Source organism: Podarcis erhardii, assembly GCF_964252035.2.
Source record: "Podarcis erhardii genome assembly, chromosome: 9".
Lineage (NCBI taxonomy): Eukaryota > Metazoa > Chordata > Lepidosauria > Squamata > Lacertidae > Podarcis > Podarcis erhardii.
The window spans coordinates 1780791-1797326 of record NC_138512.1 but is presented as its reverse complement, the minus strand read 5'-3'; the positions used below and the strand labels follow the sequence as shown (position 1 = coordinate 1797326).

The 16536-nt window shown below is 45.6% G+C and overlaps 1 protein-coding gene across 2 annotated transcripts in view; it reads right to left on the bottom strand.

The window, feature by feature from the left end:
• Positions 1-790: 790 nt before the first annotated feature.
• TSPAN3 (tetraspanin 3) overlaps positions 791-16536 on the bottom strand; it is a 28292-nt gene continuing 12546 nt past the window's right edge. The window contains exons 2-7 of one of the 2 annotated variants that reach the window (XM_081876471.1): positions 9006-9197; positions 8525-8599; positions 7042-7143; positions 6294-6446; positions 5434-5517; positions 791-1663 (exon numbers count right to left, since the gene is read on the bottom strand). In XM_081876471.1, the coding sequence (XP_081732597.1) occupies positions 1571-1663; positions 5434-5517; positions 6294-6446; positions 7042-7143; positions 8525-8599; positions 9006-9197 (699 nt within the window). In that variant the 3' untranslated portion in view covers positions 791-1570. Of the gene's footprint in view, positions 1664-1708; positions 2152-5433; positions 5518-6293; positions 6447-7041; positions 7144-8524; positions 8600-9005; positions 9198-16536 lie in introns of those variants that run through there. The other variant, XM_081876472.1, reaches the window with a different exon arrangement.

The following is a 16536-nucleotide window of genomic DNA, read 5'->3' as shown; positions in this document are numbered from 1 at the left end:
TGCTTTCGCTGCAAAGTATCAAAAGTGGGACTCCAGAAAGAAGCTGCAGAATTAGAATTCTTATGAAGACACCATCCTTATCCGTTCTGGGGCTAAATGGAGTCTGGTAGGGACTAGAACAGTTCTTGTTTTGCCTATTCATTTCAGAGCTGGAAGTGGGTCACTACCCCTGCAATCTTCTGCCCTTTTCAGTTGACTGTGTTTACTTGCCTGTAGCTCCTGGGCCTCACCTTGCAATAGCAACCCCCATGCTCTACACCTCTCTAAAAAGAGAGAGGCACCTGCCAATCGGAGGTAACACTTCAGGCTGAAGTAGGCTCTGGCCCACGAAAACTTATGCTACCATAATATTTGGACTGAAAAAATGTGGAAAGGTGAAGGATTGATAGACCACAGCCTGTTTGCTGCAGCCAGATAGACTGTTGTGTCGAACACCCCAAAAAGCACCACCAGTCTGTTACAAATGCTTAATTATGGCTACACATCAGAGAGGAGGAGTTTCTTTCTGTCTATCCACAGCTGCGTTCCCTCGGGGGAACCTGTCCAGGGGCCACACGCTGGTGGAGGATGTGGCTGAGGGGAGCACTGGGGGGGGGGGGTGGACCAGAGCACAAAGCAGAGCAGCCCACCCCTCTTCCCCAGAGGCTGCAGGGGGAGGGAGGTTTGAGCTGGCAGGATCCGGGGGGCTTTGGATATTATCCCCACAGGTACAAGTTGCCCCATCCTTTACATAAACGAAAAGCATAAATATCTTAAGAGTGAGGCATTGATAAAAAATAGTTAAGCATGATTTAGTTTGGAGAGGGATGTACAGACAATTTATTTAATCAAGTTTCCTATTTACATTTCACTTTCACATACTATTTTGCTACTCTATGATAACAATTCACTCAACACATCAACAGCCTTTTCATAGAAAAAATGAAATATTCATTATAGAACAGTAGTGCATACATTATACTCCTGAAAAGCCAGCCTGTACTTTAACACACTAAAAGTTTGGAAGATTTGTTCATTTGAATTTAAGGTCAAGAGATGCACTCGTGTGATTCTAAAATTTTGGTTAGTAGTCATGTTGTCGTGTCCTGGACTTGACGTAATGCTCAACAAACACTGGTGACAGGCAAGCGGCAAAAAGGGGGGTGGGGTGGGAAAGAAGGTGTTGCAAAATTAAGGTACCAGACTTCCTTCGTATAGACTTTGGCCAGTTGCTCAGTGAAGATCGGAAGGACTCCACATACAAGAATCAAATCAGTACAACTTCTAGCAGTAACTTACCAAATTTACCTTTGGCTTTTGTGCCAAGCTGCTCTCTTCCCCTAGTTGGCCTCAAAATAGTGTTTACTTGGTTACTATGATGTCTAGATATGTGGAAAGTTGGCTAAGGTAGTAGGGGGTCACAGTAACCAAAAGCCTTTGCCCATCACCAGTGAATGTGCCTGTCTTCCTAGTTTATGAAAAATGGACTTTCACCCAGTCAAAGCCAGCAAAGGAACTGCTGCAGCTGACTCAGGCAAGCCACCTTCCGAAGTGGAGAAAATGAAGTTCAAGCTTAGGTTTGCAGCTTCTTCTATGCGTAGGTTCCTCCTGTGATGAGCAACTCGTAAGCAGGGTCCCGACTCCTCCTGCAGAGCACAATGCAGGCACACAGCATACCCAGCAGCTGCAGAGAAGAGGAGAAGGAAACACAGGAGAACACAGGAGCATTATTTGTACCAGGTATTGGCTTTCTGAAAGCTGCCTAGACACCACACAGATGCAATTCAAGCCATTCTGTTTCAGGAGACCTCTCCCTTCAAGCTACTTTCCATTGTGCAATCCCTCATTTGTTCTGTGTTTCATTCAGAATCAGAAGTGCTTGCTATTTGCAACTCCCTTTAGCACCAGAGGTTTTAGGAATCAACCCACCATGGGGGCTGCCATGAGCTGAAGGGGGGGGTGCCACCTGGCACATGCAGGAACCTGCACGCATATCTGGTCCTGGTACTCAGCAGGAACAGTTCAAATCTGTGGCTGTGACATATGCAGAACTTGGCACAGGCACACTAGGCATGTTTATCAATCACACAAGTGCCCTGACTCACAACAGGAGAAATGATATTCAGTGAGGCCTCATGGGGAAAAGCGCTGTCATTGGTTGCCATGTGTTTTCTGTAGGGAAAGTTCAAGTATAATAATAATAATAATAATAATAATAATAATAATAATAATAATACCTTTATTGTCAAGGTACAACCTGTGTATAATGAAATTAACTGAGCCTCCCCCCCATACACTCAATCTCCTTGCTCTCTGTGTGCTTGTCGTAGAACACACCAACCCCGAAAGTCAGTTGCACCATATTATTTTCCATTCAGCAGCCTAACAGCCCACGGATAGAAACGTTTTTTTAGCCTGTTGGTACGACTGATTATTCCTGCCCACCTAGCAGTTCGAAAGCACGTCAAAGTGCAAGTAGATAAATAGGTACTGCTCCGGCGGGAAGGTAAACGGCGTTTCCGTGCGCTGCTCTGGTTCGCCAGAAGCGGCTTAGTCATGGTGGCCACATGACCCGGAAGCTGTACGCCGGCTCCCTCGGCCAGTAAAGCGAGAGGAGCGCCGCAACCCCAGAGTCATCTGCAACTGGACTTAATGGTCAGGGGTCCCTTTAGCTTTACAACTGATTATACTTCTATATCTCCTGCCCGAGGGCAGAAGATTATAGAGGTGCTGCCCGGGGTGTGAATCATCCCTGAGAATTTTTCTCGCTCTCCTAAGGCAACGATCCCTTGCGATATTGTCTAGCGGGCTCAGGGGACGGCCCATGCTATCATGTGCTGTGTTCACCACCCTCTATAAAGACTTTCTGTCCGTGGCTGTCAAGCCAACGTACCACACTGTGATATAATATGAGAGGACACTTTCTATTGTGGACCAGTAGGAGGAGGTCATCAATTATTGTTTAATATTGTTCTTTCGCAAGAACCTGAGGAAATGGAGTCTCTGTTGGGCCTTCCTAACCACCTGAGTTATATTGTTTTTCCAAGTGAGGACTTCACTAAGGTAAACTCCCAGGAATTTAAAGAAAGAGACTCTCTCCACACAACCCTCCGATATACAACGCGGCTAGTTCCCCTCTCTTCCTCCAAAAGTCCAATACCATCTCCTTTGTCTTGATAATATTTAGGTGCAAGTTATTCTCTAGGTACCATGTAGATACTTTTTGAACCTCCCTCCTGTACACTGATTCATCTCCACCTGTAATTAGACCAAACTTAATAATTGCAGTGGATGGATCAGATGAAATACAGCATACATGTATACAACGATTACAGGCAGGGACTCAGCACACCTCCCTGTGGGGCGCCAGTGCTGAGCTTCAGGGAGGTAGATGTAACAGGCCCAATCCTCACTGTTTTGTTTCCGATCCCTCAGAAAGTCTTTAATCCAGTCACAGATGGTAGAAGAAAGGTCTAGTTCCATCAGCCTTTTGTTGAGAATGGATGGTATTAAAAGCCGAGCTATAATCAATAAACAACATTGTAACATAATTCCCCGGTCTCTCCAGATGACTCGCCGCAAGGTGAAAGGCTGTAGCTATGGCATCATCTGTTGACCTGTTTCTCCTATTGGTGAACTGATGTTTATCAAAATCCAGTGGAAAACATGTCCTAAGGTGTTGAAGGACCAATCTCTCAAAGCATTTCATCACTACAGGTGTCAGTGCAATAGGTCTGTAGTCATTTCGGCAGTTAGTTGCTGTTTTCTTTGGGACTGGGACAATGGTGGCTGCTTTCAAACATGATGGAACACAAGCCGTTTGCAGAGAGATGTTAAAAATCCTTGTCAAGACCCCTGCTAGTGGATCGGCACAGTTTTTTACCACTATCCCCAGCACCCCATCTGGACCAGCAGCTTTACTGGGATTCACCGCCCTCATTGCAGCTTTTACTTGATGGTCATACAGAATAAGTGGCTGAGAGTTTGTAGGCTGGCAGGCAGGCGCTATGATACCTGATCTTTTTACCTCATAGGGGGCAAAGATGTTCAGCTCCTCTGCCAACAAATCATCAGCCTTAACAGTGTTCCTCGTATTGCCTTTGTAGTTGGTTAGATGCTGCAGTCCCTGCCACACTTGTTTCCTGTTGTTATCAGCTAGGGCAATTCTCCACCCTAAGCTTATATTGTTGTTTTGCCGCCTTAATACCTTTCCTGAGCTTTATTCTTGCCCCTCTGTATATATCTATGTTCCCTGCCTTGAAGGCAGTTTCCCGAGCTTTCAGGAGTGACCTTACTTCAGCAGTCATCCAGGGTTTGCAGTTCCCATAGACTCTGATGCACCTCTCTGTTGTTACATTATCGGTGCACACTTTAATATAAGAAAGTACAGCATCTGTGTATCTGTGCAGATCTTGATGTTCAAACACACTCAAGTATTTAGTAGTGTTTGGCACCCTGACTACAGCTTTTATAAAATCTGAGAATTTCACTGGAGATCAGTTTCCTCTCAAACATAACATGCTAAAATGGTACATCTAAAATTATTGCAAAGAGGGTAAAGGTTCAAACTTCTGATTTGTGTTGATGCCTTTTCAGCATGAACCACCACCAGGTAAATTGGACTCGAGGAAAGTGCTTATCTGGTTGATAAGCCAGATTCAAAATTCTCCCTCTGGGTCATCTGAACATGTGGGCGGAGCTGTTCACTTGTCAATTACCTGATGTCAGGTAACTCTTCCTTTGCAGCCCACCTTGAACTGAAGCAGAGGCTGCAAAGAAAAATCTTTGAAAGAATATCTCTTGCAAAGGAAAAATGAAGACTCGGCAATGAAGACTTGGTGTGGTGCCGATTCTCCCTGTTCCCACACCTGGTGTCAGATGGATGTGGTTTAATGAAAACCAGTCCACATGGGAAGGCCTGGTGGGAGGAGAATCCACTGCAAACACCCTTTCCCTGCCTGGCTTCTTGGAACAGCTTGTGATGGACAAGGACATAGGTGAGAGAATAATCCTTCTGGCATCTTACTCCCTGCCCCCACCAGGGATGGGACTGTGCCAACAGGCAAAGCCTCTTTGCTTGCCGGCATACTTCAATCTGTTCCGGAACTGGATGTTTAACCATCCAGTTTTGGGAAGGGCACATTGCATAGTCCCATGTGTAATATCACTTTTGTCAATACTTCAGGACTAGTTGTTCTGTGCAGATGTTTGTGTGCTTAGTTCAACACACTGTTTAACCAGTCTTTGAAGAAACAGTGTTGGCAATTCCAGAAATGCCCATATTGAGATGAGGCCATTTAAGAACCATCATGTATGGAGACAGAATGATATTTGAGGGTTTTTTTGCCTGGTAAACCTGGTCAGAAGAATACAGAGAAAATGGGAAAGCTTTGTAGAAATCTCTGTAGGAGATGGAGAACACACACATCAAAAGTTATATATTTTAAGTCTTACCTGGATGGCAGCAAATGCCAGAGCTGCCCAAATAACATACATCATGATCTCTTGTAGTTTCTTTACAACCAAAGCCTTGCATCCCTTAAGGAAAAAGAACAAGCCAGTGGTGCTGTTAGCGGTAGTATTTCTCTTCTAAAATGCTTATGCTACATTCTGGGACACCCCTCTCCTCAATCCAAACCCTTTGCTATCTGTTAGATTTATGAAGCTTAGAAAACTGCAGATTGTGTGTACTGCTCTCTCTGCCCTCCAGTGTCCTCTGTACTCTTGCCAGGCAAAAGGGAAGCCTTGGCTGTTCTAAGCATTAACCAGAAAGGCAAGAAACAAACAGCTGTCCTCAAGCCCTTGCTTACAGTTGCTGCCTTAGAAGAGGGCTGAGATGCACTGCCTGCAACAGCAGGTCTTGGCACTTGTGCTTCTCCACGGAACCCTTTTACGGATGGCGCTGCTGGTATCATCCTTTTCTACACTGTGATAACCTGGGTTTTATAGCATTTTGTTTTAGCATATGAGGACTCACATACAAATCACTTGGGTGAAAACACAGTGCAAAACCCTTACAGAAGTGTTATCACATACCTGAATTTTCCAAGAGAAAAGAAAAATATGCATATGGGGGGGGGTTCATAGGTTCTAATGGAACCATAGGTCCCAATTAAGGTATTTGCTAGCCAATATGTAATAGTCAGCAGGCTATGGCAGACAAAATATGAGACCATTTAGGTTCAGAGCCACCTTTGCCTTGCTGGCTGGATGGCCTTGCATCAGGTCCGCCCGCGCACCCCCAGCCTAGCCTACCTCACAGAGTGGCTCCTTTTCCTTGCAAATTTTGTAGCTTAAGCAAAAGAGCTATTCACCTCGGCATAAAGGTCTGTGGGGTGAGTCAAACTTCCTGTGCAATTGCTGCTGGTGGCTTTACAGCAGCTGAGAGGGACACTGTTGTTTTTCGTTTCTTTGAACCAGTTTGTGGTCTCCCAGTCACTGTAGTTGCGGATCCCACAGCAGCGCAGCTACAAAGAAGGAGAGAAAGGGTGAAAAATTCCCTCAGTGAATCAAATTGTGCTCACTAAAAAGGGATACATATTTAGCAAAGCATAAAGGTCTGTGGGGCGAGGCAGCATGTCCCAGGATTCCTCTGCTTACTTCAGAAAGAAAGACTTCTTCCTATCTCGAAAGATGAGCAGCAATTGGGTATCTTCCAACTAACGTACTTCAGCACATAAAGCATGTGTGAACAATACACCTGCACCCTTCTACGTGAGCAACATCATGCACAGAGTGCCTCCAGCTGCTTCCAGGCCAGAGACTTAGGCCAGTTCTCACTGAGGTGGTAAGCCTGGGCTTCCCCAGATCAGGCTACAGGCAGGAGCTTGTGATGAAATGCTGCTCCACACTCAAAATTTCCTTCTGCACAGAAAGCAAAATGCCTGCAAGAACTGAAACAGAAGACCCCTTCTGACAGCATCCTCCCTAGCATTGTTGGGAAGGGAAAAGAGGAATACTATCTTATAGAAAGCAACAAGCCAGGAGCTGTAAATGTGGACTTCTTCCCTTTTCAGGAAGCAGGACAGTGCTTGCCTTGACAGTGTTTACATTGGCTCTCACCTGCCTCTGCACATAATCAATGGCACGGCTCGCAGCATCCGGGTTAGTTCCATTATACGTGTCATACACCTTCTTAATACTGTGATCGACTTCAGCCTCCACCTATTAAAACAAACAAGTGCAAGTTCTTTTCTAAAGTTATCCCATTTAGAGGCCTGCTGAGCCCCCATTCCCTCTATGAGTCTATTGATCAGTGTGTACAGGTATAGTTCCCTGATGCATCGCTTAGGGGGCCCTCACCTTCTGAAGCAAGGCAGGTGGTGACTTTGGGCTTTTCTCACTCACAAGACGGCTATTGCCATAGGAAGAGCAAGGCTGCTGTACCTTGAATGCAACACCCAAGCTGGAAGCAACTGTATTTGCTTGTATTGCTCTGACTCACCATTTGGAAATGGTGGCCTCTACCAGCCTTGCCCAACCTGGGTCTGATCAGATGCTTTGAACTACAACTCTGACCATCCTGGTCCATTGAGCCATGCTGGCCGGGGGGGGGGGGGCTGAATGGAATTCAAAACAGCTGGAGGGCAAAGGCTTCAAGCTGATTGGCTTGGCTGGTTCTCACTACCTGGTCAAAGCCTGATCTAAGTGGGGCCCCCAAATGGGGCAAAGATGGGTTGAAGACTAATGGATGGGGTGAAGGCAAACAGCAGCCTTCTAGTGTGGAAGCTGGTATGTCTGCAACCCTCGTGCATTTTCTGGTCTCCTTCGCTTCTACCCTCCCTCAACCAAGGGAAAAGCTTTGGGAAATTTTTAAAACTGAAATCTACTTATCAACTGAGGTGGTCCCTTTCAACTGAACAATTCCATGATTTTATGATTTACTTAAAAGCATTTATAAACACTTAATATTGAAAAAATTTCTAAGTGGTGTAGAATAACAAACAATACCAGTAAACAAAAACGCAACTGAAAACTCACAAAACAACAGTACACAAACATATTAAACAGTAAGCATCTGACCATAAAAAACTGGAGAGACCAGTAAGAGTTTGAGGCCCCGCAACAAGCAACAAATGATGTACGATGTTAAAAAACACATTTTAATACTGTACATTTGTTTAAAATTCATCCAGCTCTTTGAAATTAGTGAAATTTCTGTGGGTCTAGTTCAGTGTTAACCCTAGGGTTTTTGTTTTTAGAAATTTCTACAAAGGCAGAATAGAATGCCATAAGAACAGCAGCTGGGCATACAGTAGTAACTTCCTGGATAGCTCAGCAGGTTAGAGCGTGGTACTGATAACGCCAAGGTTGAAGGATTCTGTTAGCTACAGTCATCCAAATTCTTTGCTTACTACCTTATTTTTCTCTAGCTTTTTATCTCTTTGAAATTTTAAAATACTTTTCTTAGCATGTGCCCACTTTATTTTTACATCTATAATTCCATTCCAATAGCCTCCAGCAATTTTATTTATCAGAAATACAATGCTACAGAATCCTAAGCACAGTTAACCACAATACTTAGCACTTAAGAAGAGACAACTACCTTTGCTCTGTAGATATAGCCCAGAACAACCACCACAACTTCAGTGATAAAAACCAACAGAAGGATGATCACAAACTGCAAGAAAAAACATGTTATGTTGGCAACTTACAGTTCTGTGAAGATATAACTATGCTATTTATAGGTTACACCCAGATAATCTAATAAAGTCCTTCGCTAATGGTGAATGCACTCAATACCCATTGTGTTAAAGAGTCTTTGCCGGTAATTTGAGGAAGCAAACACGCCATTTCAAAAACATCAAAATGGTCGTCAAGTTCAGCATACAGCTTCTTTAGACAAGGTACACTAAGCTTAGGAAGCTGACTCAGCATTCCAAATGGTGCATTTCAAGAAGCAATTATTTTATGATAAAGACAGGTAGCATTTACAGCAACTATTAGGCTCCAAAACACACTGGCAGTTCTGAGGAAATGCTTGCCAGTGTGTCAAACAGAAAACCCTTTCCAAACATCAGACTTACTGTAGCGAGTCCACAGCGGCTTTCCCGGATCGTGGCACAACAGCCAATCAAACCAATGATAAAGAGAAGTGTCCCCACTGCTATGATAACCACTGCAGGGATGAGTGTATAAACATCTTCAAAGAAGTGATCGTAGTCATCGTATGTGATGAAGACATAGGCTCCCACGTAGCACAAGATGCCAGCTGCTGCCTGCAAAAAAAAGGGAGGTAAGATCAGAATTCCTTTTAGCCTAACACTTGGGTTGTGTGTATTTGTGCAAACACACACAGGTTTTCAGGCTTCTGCTCAACAAATATACAAATATTTTATGGGGTGATTTCTTTACAGGTTATGCTGTAGCTCAGTAATACCAAACTAAATGCAGCATTATGCAAATCTATGGTTGCAATCATAACCACTTAATACAAGCTACTGGTTAAGCATGAACCGCAGCAAACTTCAGCATGAGATGCTATTAATTGCCTCACACACAAAGCTTCTACTAAGGATTGAGGTGCTAAGCATTACATCCCTGACAATTAACGACCTACTTTCTAGCAGATGGGAAATGCACCAACTCCTTCCCCTCTCAACTTGAGGAACTGATATTCCTCAATCCCAGAAACCAGAAAAGCTACGTTATATATTATTCATTGCGACTGCACCGAAGGTCATTGCCAACTTAAGCCCCATTGCCCAAACCCAGCAAACTTCCAACTCAAGCTGCTGATTGTGCTAATAGCGCAAAATTATTTCCACTTCCAACTGTTGAAACGTTCAGGGTGGCAGGAGAGGATATATTGTTTATTAACATCCTTGCTAAATTGCACTAGCAAGTTCCTTTACACAGCAGAAAACTTGTTGCAAACTTGTGTGAGTTTCTTGACAATACGCAATTCGATCTGGCCTGTCCAGATTGAAATGTGTTCTAATATTTTCCTGGTAAAACCCCTTGAATCCCTCCTAAAAGAATAAAGACACCAGTGTCTTATTCATAATTAACAAAAAGAAAGTTTACTCACGATCAGGCAAAGCACAGTGTGATCCCTGAAGGCAGGCTTTAGGCTTAAAGTTACAAACTTATACTAACAGGTTTATCCCATAAGGGTTGACCTAGTGACTGCAGTTATCAGTCCGGCAGTTCACAGGACGAAAGGAAGATGGAAAAGAGAGAGGTGGGTGCATGACTTGGCCTTTTCTCGGGTCTGGAAAGGTCACACCCACCTACTAGTTGCATGAAAAGAAGGATGCTCCAGGCCAGGAGGAACAGGAAGTTTCAACTGGCTGGACCAAACATTCCCTTGCATGTCCACTCTAGAAAAACAAGGAATGTTGTATTTGACTGCTCCCAGTATTTGACTGCTCCCAGTGGATTACATCCCACACCAATACCAGCAGCATTAATGCTGGTGAATGTTTTTCTAACCTCCATACACATAAAGAGGTGCTCTCACACAGCCTCAGGTACAGTGGGTTAAGTTCCACAAATCAATTTGCACAGGATCACACCATAGGTCCCAAGTCTGATCCTACATGGGATATTCATCAAGCAGTTAACATTCTTCAGGACACGTACTAGAAAAACTCCATTATATCTGTTGCTTTCAATTTACAGCACTAGAGCTGTCAGGCACCACCTTTTGGCCAGAACCACCTGCAACGTCTGGCTTCAGTGTAAGCAACTTTGCCGGATGTCTTCAAATCTATGTTCTTGAGGACAACTAGGATTGTCTACCTGAAAGGAGTGTTAGAAACTGGGATAGAACAGCTATTTGCCACACGGCTCCTGGAACCTAGGCTACGGCCACAAAAAACATAAGTGGCTAATTGCCTTTTCTTCACAGTTCAGCAACACTTTATATTTGTTTTTTTTTTGAAATGCATGAACTAATTCACAATTCACACCAGTGACACACTTTTAATATCACATGTTTAAAAGCAATTCTTAATTGGACACCATAAACGTAAATGGGGCTCAGACCCTGTAAAAATGGCCAAAACCGTAAGTCATTTGAATAATTAATATTTACAAATACCAACATATGTGTGTGTGTAGATAAATATTTAGATATCTAATATGTGCCCTTTTACCCTAGCCTTAATAATCTCTCTCTCTCTCTCTTACACACACACAGCTTTAGCCATTGAGGTCCCCATCCATGCACACTTTACTTGGGAGGAAACCCCACTGAACTGTAGGGATTTACTTTCAAGTAGAAGGCAGCCTCCAGATCAGGATTGGAAACAACCCTTTTCTTTTTCCAAATGGTACCCAAATTGCTTCTTTTGTTTCTTATAAATTGTATTTATTGTATTACAGTTTGAATTCCATAAAATTATACAGTGTACCTCGGGTTACATACGCTTCAGGTTACAGACTCCGCTAACCCAGAAATATTACTTCGGGTTAAGAACTTTGCTTCAGGATGAGATTAGAAATCGTGCAGCGGCGGCGCAGTGGCAGCAGGAAGCCCCATTAGCTAAAGTGGTGCTTCAGGTTAAGAACAGTTTCAGGTTAAGAACAGACCTCCAGAATGAATTAAGTACTTAACCCGAGGTACCACTGTACTACTCTCCCCCTCCCTTCTTTTTGTCTTGGGCTCCCTGGTCCATTAGCATCTGTGCCTGGTTTTGTGAAGATTTTTGGAGTGCTTTTATTGGCTGCCTTTTCATTTTCAATTGATTAGGACTTTAGACTTTTGGGTGTGTGATTCATTCCCTCTGCCTCAGGGAAAGAAAGGGTGGAAGTATGAGGCAGACGCCCAGCTGTTTTGGAGCCTCCCTTAAGATGAGAGAGAAATGCAAAACCCAACAGGCAGGCAGGCAGGCAGTGCTACTATATATAGAGATAGTGAGTGTGTGTGTGTGTGTGTGTGCGTGTACACACACTACTCTTTTTCTCTTCCTTACACACAAAAACACACACACCAAGCAAGCAGACACAGAGTTGCTGCTCAGGGGCCCAATTTCTCCTCTTCCTCTCCCCCCCCCCTCCTTTCAGGGTGTCCCTACAGAATCTGCTGCTGCAGCAGACAAGCCCATTCCTCTGGCAGGTTCAAGGAAGGAGTTTCACAAGAGCGAGCAGGACTGGCGTCCGTTTCAGTGGATGTGAGTGAGGGGATACGGAGCGAAAGGGACAGCCCCACGTGGAAGCCCCCTCATGGCCGGAGCTGCAAGCTGCTCTTCCCTACCAACTCCTCTTGCCTGGGCTAAGTTAATAACAATAACAACAACAACAACAACAACAACAACAACAACAACAACAACAACAATCTTTAAAAAACCGCAGCTCCTCTCTGCTTCCACCAGGCAGCCACCCCATCCGGCCAGCCACGCGGCTGGGGGGGGGGGGAGCATAGCTGTCAAGTGTCCCTTATTTGAAGGGACAGTCCCTTATTCCAGCGCCATGTCCCGCTGCTGTCCCTTATTGATAGATGTCCCTTAAATTTCAAAGGAAGCAGCTCCTCTCCTTCCCTCCCTGTCGGCCAGGGAGGAGGGAGGCTCCAACTGTGTTGCTTGGCTGTGTTGCTTACCCAATAAGAAGTCTAAGAACGACTGGGGGGGTGGAGCTTGAATGCCTTGTGTGTGGCTAGTTAATGCAAGCTGAGGAGGTTTTTGAATGCTGGACGCCATTTTGTTGCCCGTGCTGCTGCAAACTTTGCGGTGCAAGCCAGGCCGGGGAGCCATCTTAAGTTGAGGCTGCATAGGCCTTGTGGTGCATGTGATTCAGATTCTATTCAGTTGAACCTCTGGTTACAAAGTTGGTTGGACAGTGTTCTCGAAGCTACCAGCATGAGTTTGACCAGACTGCAGGAGGACAGGAAGACTGGAGTGCCTGGAACAGGTGAGGCTGCTGGTCCCTTATTTTCAAGGCTGCTGGTCCCTTATTTTCAAATCTGTAAGTTGACAGCTATGGAGGGGAGGCTCCTCAGCTTGAGGTTTCACACCGGCCCCCTTCATGACGCCCAAGGAGTCCTTCTGAAGGAAGCAGGGTGGGGTTCAGGTGGCACTGCAGCCAGAAAAGAATGAAGTTTCTCTGCTTCTCACAGACTGGTGCAAATCAAGCGACCAGAAATCTTGGCTGAGTCTCATTAGAACGGTTCCCAGGCACCCTGGTTAATTTCAAACACTGCCTGAAAGCGGGAATTGTGGAGACGGGCCTGTCCTGGATTATAAACCACCATATCACCATTAACTACCAATGCAAAGATCCACTGTGGGCAGTGTTAGAAATCACCCTGGCGCCAGGCGTGTTTTGTGACTGGCACAGGGCCAATTGCAACCATGTGGAGATCTCTGGATGCCAGGCTACAGAAAACAGGAGGATCTGAAATATTTCCCTTGCAGTTTGAATTTCTTTTATTCTGGATTGTTTTATTTGATATTTTAATGTGTTGCAAACCGCTTTGAGATGTGTTCTTTAAAATATAAAGTGGAATAATAATAATAATAATAACTCCATTGCAAAAAGGGTGCCTAGACATTCTGTGGTAGCAACCGTAATCAAGGGCTAAAGTTCTAAGCAAAAGTGCAAGATGAAGACAGGCTGGCCCCAAATATGGAGAATGGATGTTCCCCACTGGTGCCCATTTGCAAGGGACACACATCTGTCTTTACACCTGTCCCATGAACTTAGTTCCCTCCACCATCTTGGCTCTCCTGCAAGCTACCCTGTAGTTCCCTAATGCCGGCTTCTCCAGGCCACTGAAAACTCAGCTGTTGCTGATGCTGTTTGCTTCCAAGGGTCTAGTTCTCTGCATTGCTACTACAGATTACTGCAGTGTTGCTCCAGAAAAGAAGTACAAGGGCTATAGGAACCTCCCAACACTTCCATCCTGCCATCAGAAAGAAGCTTAACATCCAGCTGCCCAAGTCTCCCCAAAATGTAAACTAGGCAGGCAAAAGGTTCATTTAAATCTCAGTCTAATTTATTAAAACAGATAGGGAGACCATTGTGTTGAGTGATAAAGAACCAAATGAAACCACAAGCCTGAAATCTTATTATGCTAATGTTTTTATGTGGCACAAGCACTATAATCTTATTGCAAGATACTATCCTTGCATAATGTGAATCTGAATTAACGCTGCTCAGTATGTGCTACTATTACACCTCAGTTGTACCGAATGGTACTTAATTTCAAAAAGCATTGACTAGAGGCATTGTTTCCAGGCCTTTGACCATTTTGGTTGCCCTCCTCTGGACACGTTCCAGTTTGTCAGTGTCCTTCTTGAACTGTGGTGCCCAGAACTGGACACAGTACTCCAGGTGAGGTGTGACCAGAGCAGAAGACAGTGGCACTATTACTTCCCTTGATCTAGATGCTATACTCCTATTGATGGTTTTGGGGGACTTCAACGTCCATGTTGATGCCACCCCCTCCTCACGGGCTCTGGACCTGGTGTCTTCCATGGCGACATTAAGGCTCTCCCAGTTTGTTTCGGGTGCCACACACCAAGCAGGCCACACACTGGATTTGATTTTTGGTGCAGGTATAGATGTGATCATGTCCTCTCTTGTGGAAGTGCCATGGTCTGATCACTATGCTCTGAAAGCCAGGATTGACTTCCTGCCCCCACCCCGCTTGGGTGGCAAGCCTATTTGGGCTCGCCCGCGAAGGCTGATGGATCCTGATGGATTTAATCAGGCTTTGTGGGACCCTGCTCCCCCTAACGGCTCACTAAATGAGCTTGTCGAGAACTGGAATAACCGGCTCTCGGCAGCCATCAATGCGATCACACCTAAGCGCTCTCTGTGACCCCGCTCAAACTGGGCCCCCTGGTTTACCGAGGAGCTCCAGAAAATGAAGCGGGACCTCAGACGGCTAGAGCGAGTTTGGCGGTGTGCTCGCGACGGAGTCTCAAGAACATCTTATAGATGTCAGTGAAAGCTGCAAAGAAATTTTACTTCTCAGCTTCCATTGCATCTGCTAGCTCTCGCCCCGCTCATCTATTTAGAATAATTAGGTCTTTAACAACCCTAGAGGAACAGCCAAATTTAAATACAAATTTGAGCCATAGCTGTGAGGCATTTGCAAGCTTTTTTCCAGAGAAAGTCTTGCTGCTCCGCCATGACCTCCCTGCCAATTTGGATACAATAATAGAACTGGAGGCTCCTCAACTGTCCTCGGGTCCAGTATTGGACCACTTCAATTGGATACGCCCTGCCGATGTAGACAGATTCCTCTGAACTGGAAGACCCACCACTTGTCCCTTGACCTGTGCCCGTCCTGGCTGATTAGAGCGTGTCCAGACGAGGTGCAGGCTCCCCTGGTCAGTCCCTTGGCACAGGGACTTTCCCAGGGGAGTTGAAGGAAGCAGTGGTGCATCCGTTCTTAAAGAAAACATCTCTAGATCCTTTAGATCTATCCAATTACCACCCGGTTTCGAATCTTCCGTACCCAGGTAAGGTAATTGAGAGAGTGGTTGCTGAACAGCTTGGTAGGTTTCTGGATGAAACATCGGCTCTGGACCCATTTCAGTCCAGCTTTCACCATGGTTACAGGACTGAGACGGCGCTGGTTGCCCTAACAGATGATCTTCGTAGACAGCTAGATCGAGGCAGGTTGGGACTGCTGATTCTTTCAGATTTGTCAGGAGCCTTCGGCGTGGTCGATCACAAACTTTTAGACCACAGCTTTGCCGATGTGGGCATTCAGGGCACAGTCTGACAATGGCTGCGCTCCTTTATCTTAGTTTGGGGACAGAGGGTGGACCTAGGGAGGGAGTTGTCGCCGCAGTACTCCTTGGTGTGTGGAGTCCCACAGGGCGCAATCCTTTCTCTGATGCTTTTCAACATCTTTATGTGCCCCCTTGCCCAGATTGTCCGGAGCTTTGGGCTGGGTTGTCATCAATATGATGACACCCAGGTTTATCTGTTAATGGACGGCTGCCCTGACTCGGCCCCGGACACACTGACTTGGAAAGCTGTGGCTGGATGGCTGTGTGGGAGCTGGTTGAAGTTAAATCCTGAAGTCTTCTGGCTGGGTCAGGACGACATGGGGTTGGGGGGGCCCAACTCCCATCTCTTGCAGGGGCTCAATTAATGCCAGCGCCTTCTGTCAAGACCTTGGGTGTAACCTTTGACGCCTCCCTTTACATGGAGGTGCAGGTTGCAGCCACAGAAAAGGTGGCATTTTTCCATCTCCGCTGTATTAAGCAGTTGGTCCCTTACCTTTCTCGCCCTGATCTGGCCACAGTGATCCATGTGACTGTCACCTCCAGGTTTGATTATTCTAACTCGCTCTACATGGGGCTGCCCTTGAAGCTGACCCAGAAACTCCAGCGGGTGCAGAATGCCGCAGCAAGGCTCCTTACGGGGTCCTTGCCGCAGGACCACTTTCATCCAGTGCTTTACCAGCTGCACTGGCTCCTGGTGGAGTACAGGGTCAGGTTTAAGGTGCTGGTTTTGACCTATAAAGGCCTAAGCGGCCTAGGACCCATGTACCTACTGGACCGCCTCTCCTGGTATTCACTGCAGAGGACCTTAAGGTCCACAAATGACAACACTTTGGAGGTCCCAAGTCGCAAGGTCGTTAGATTGGTCTCAACT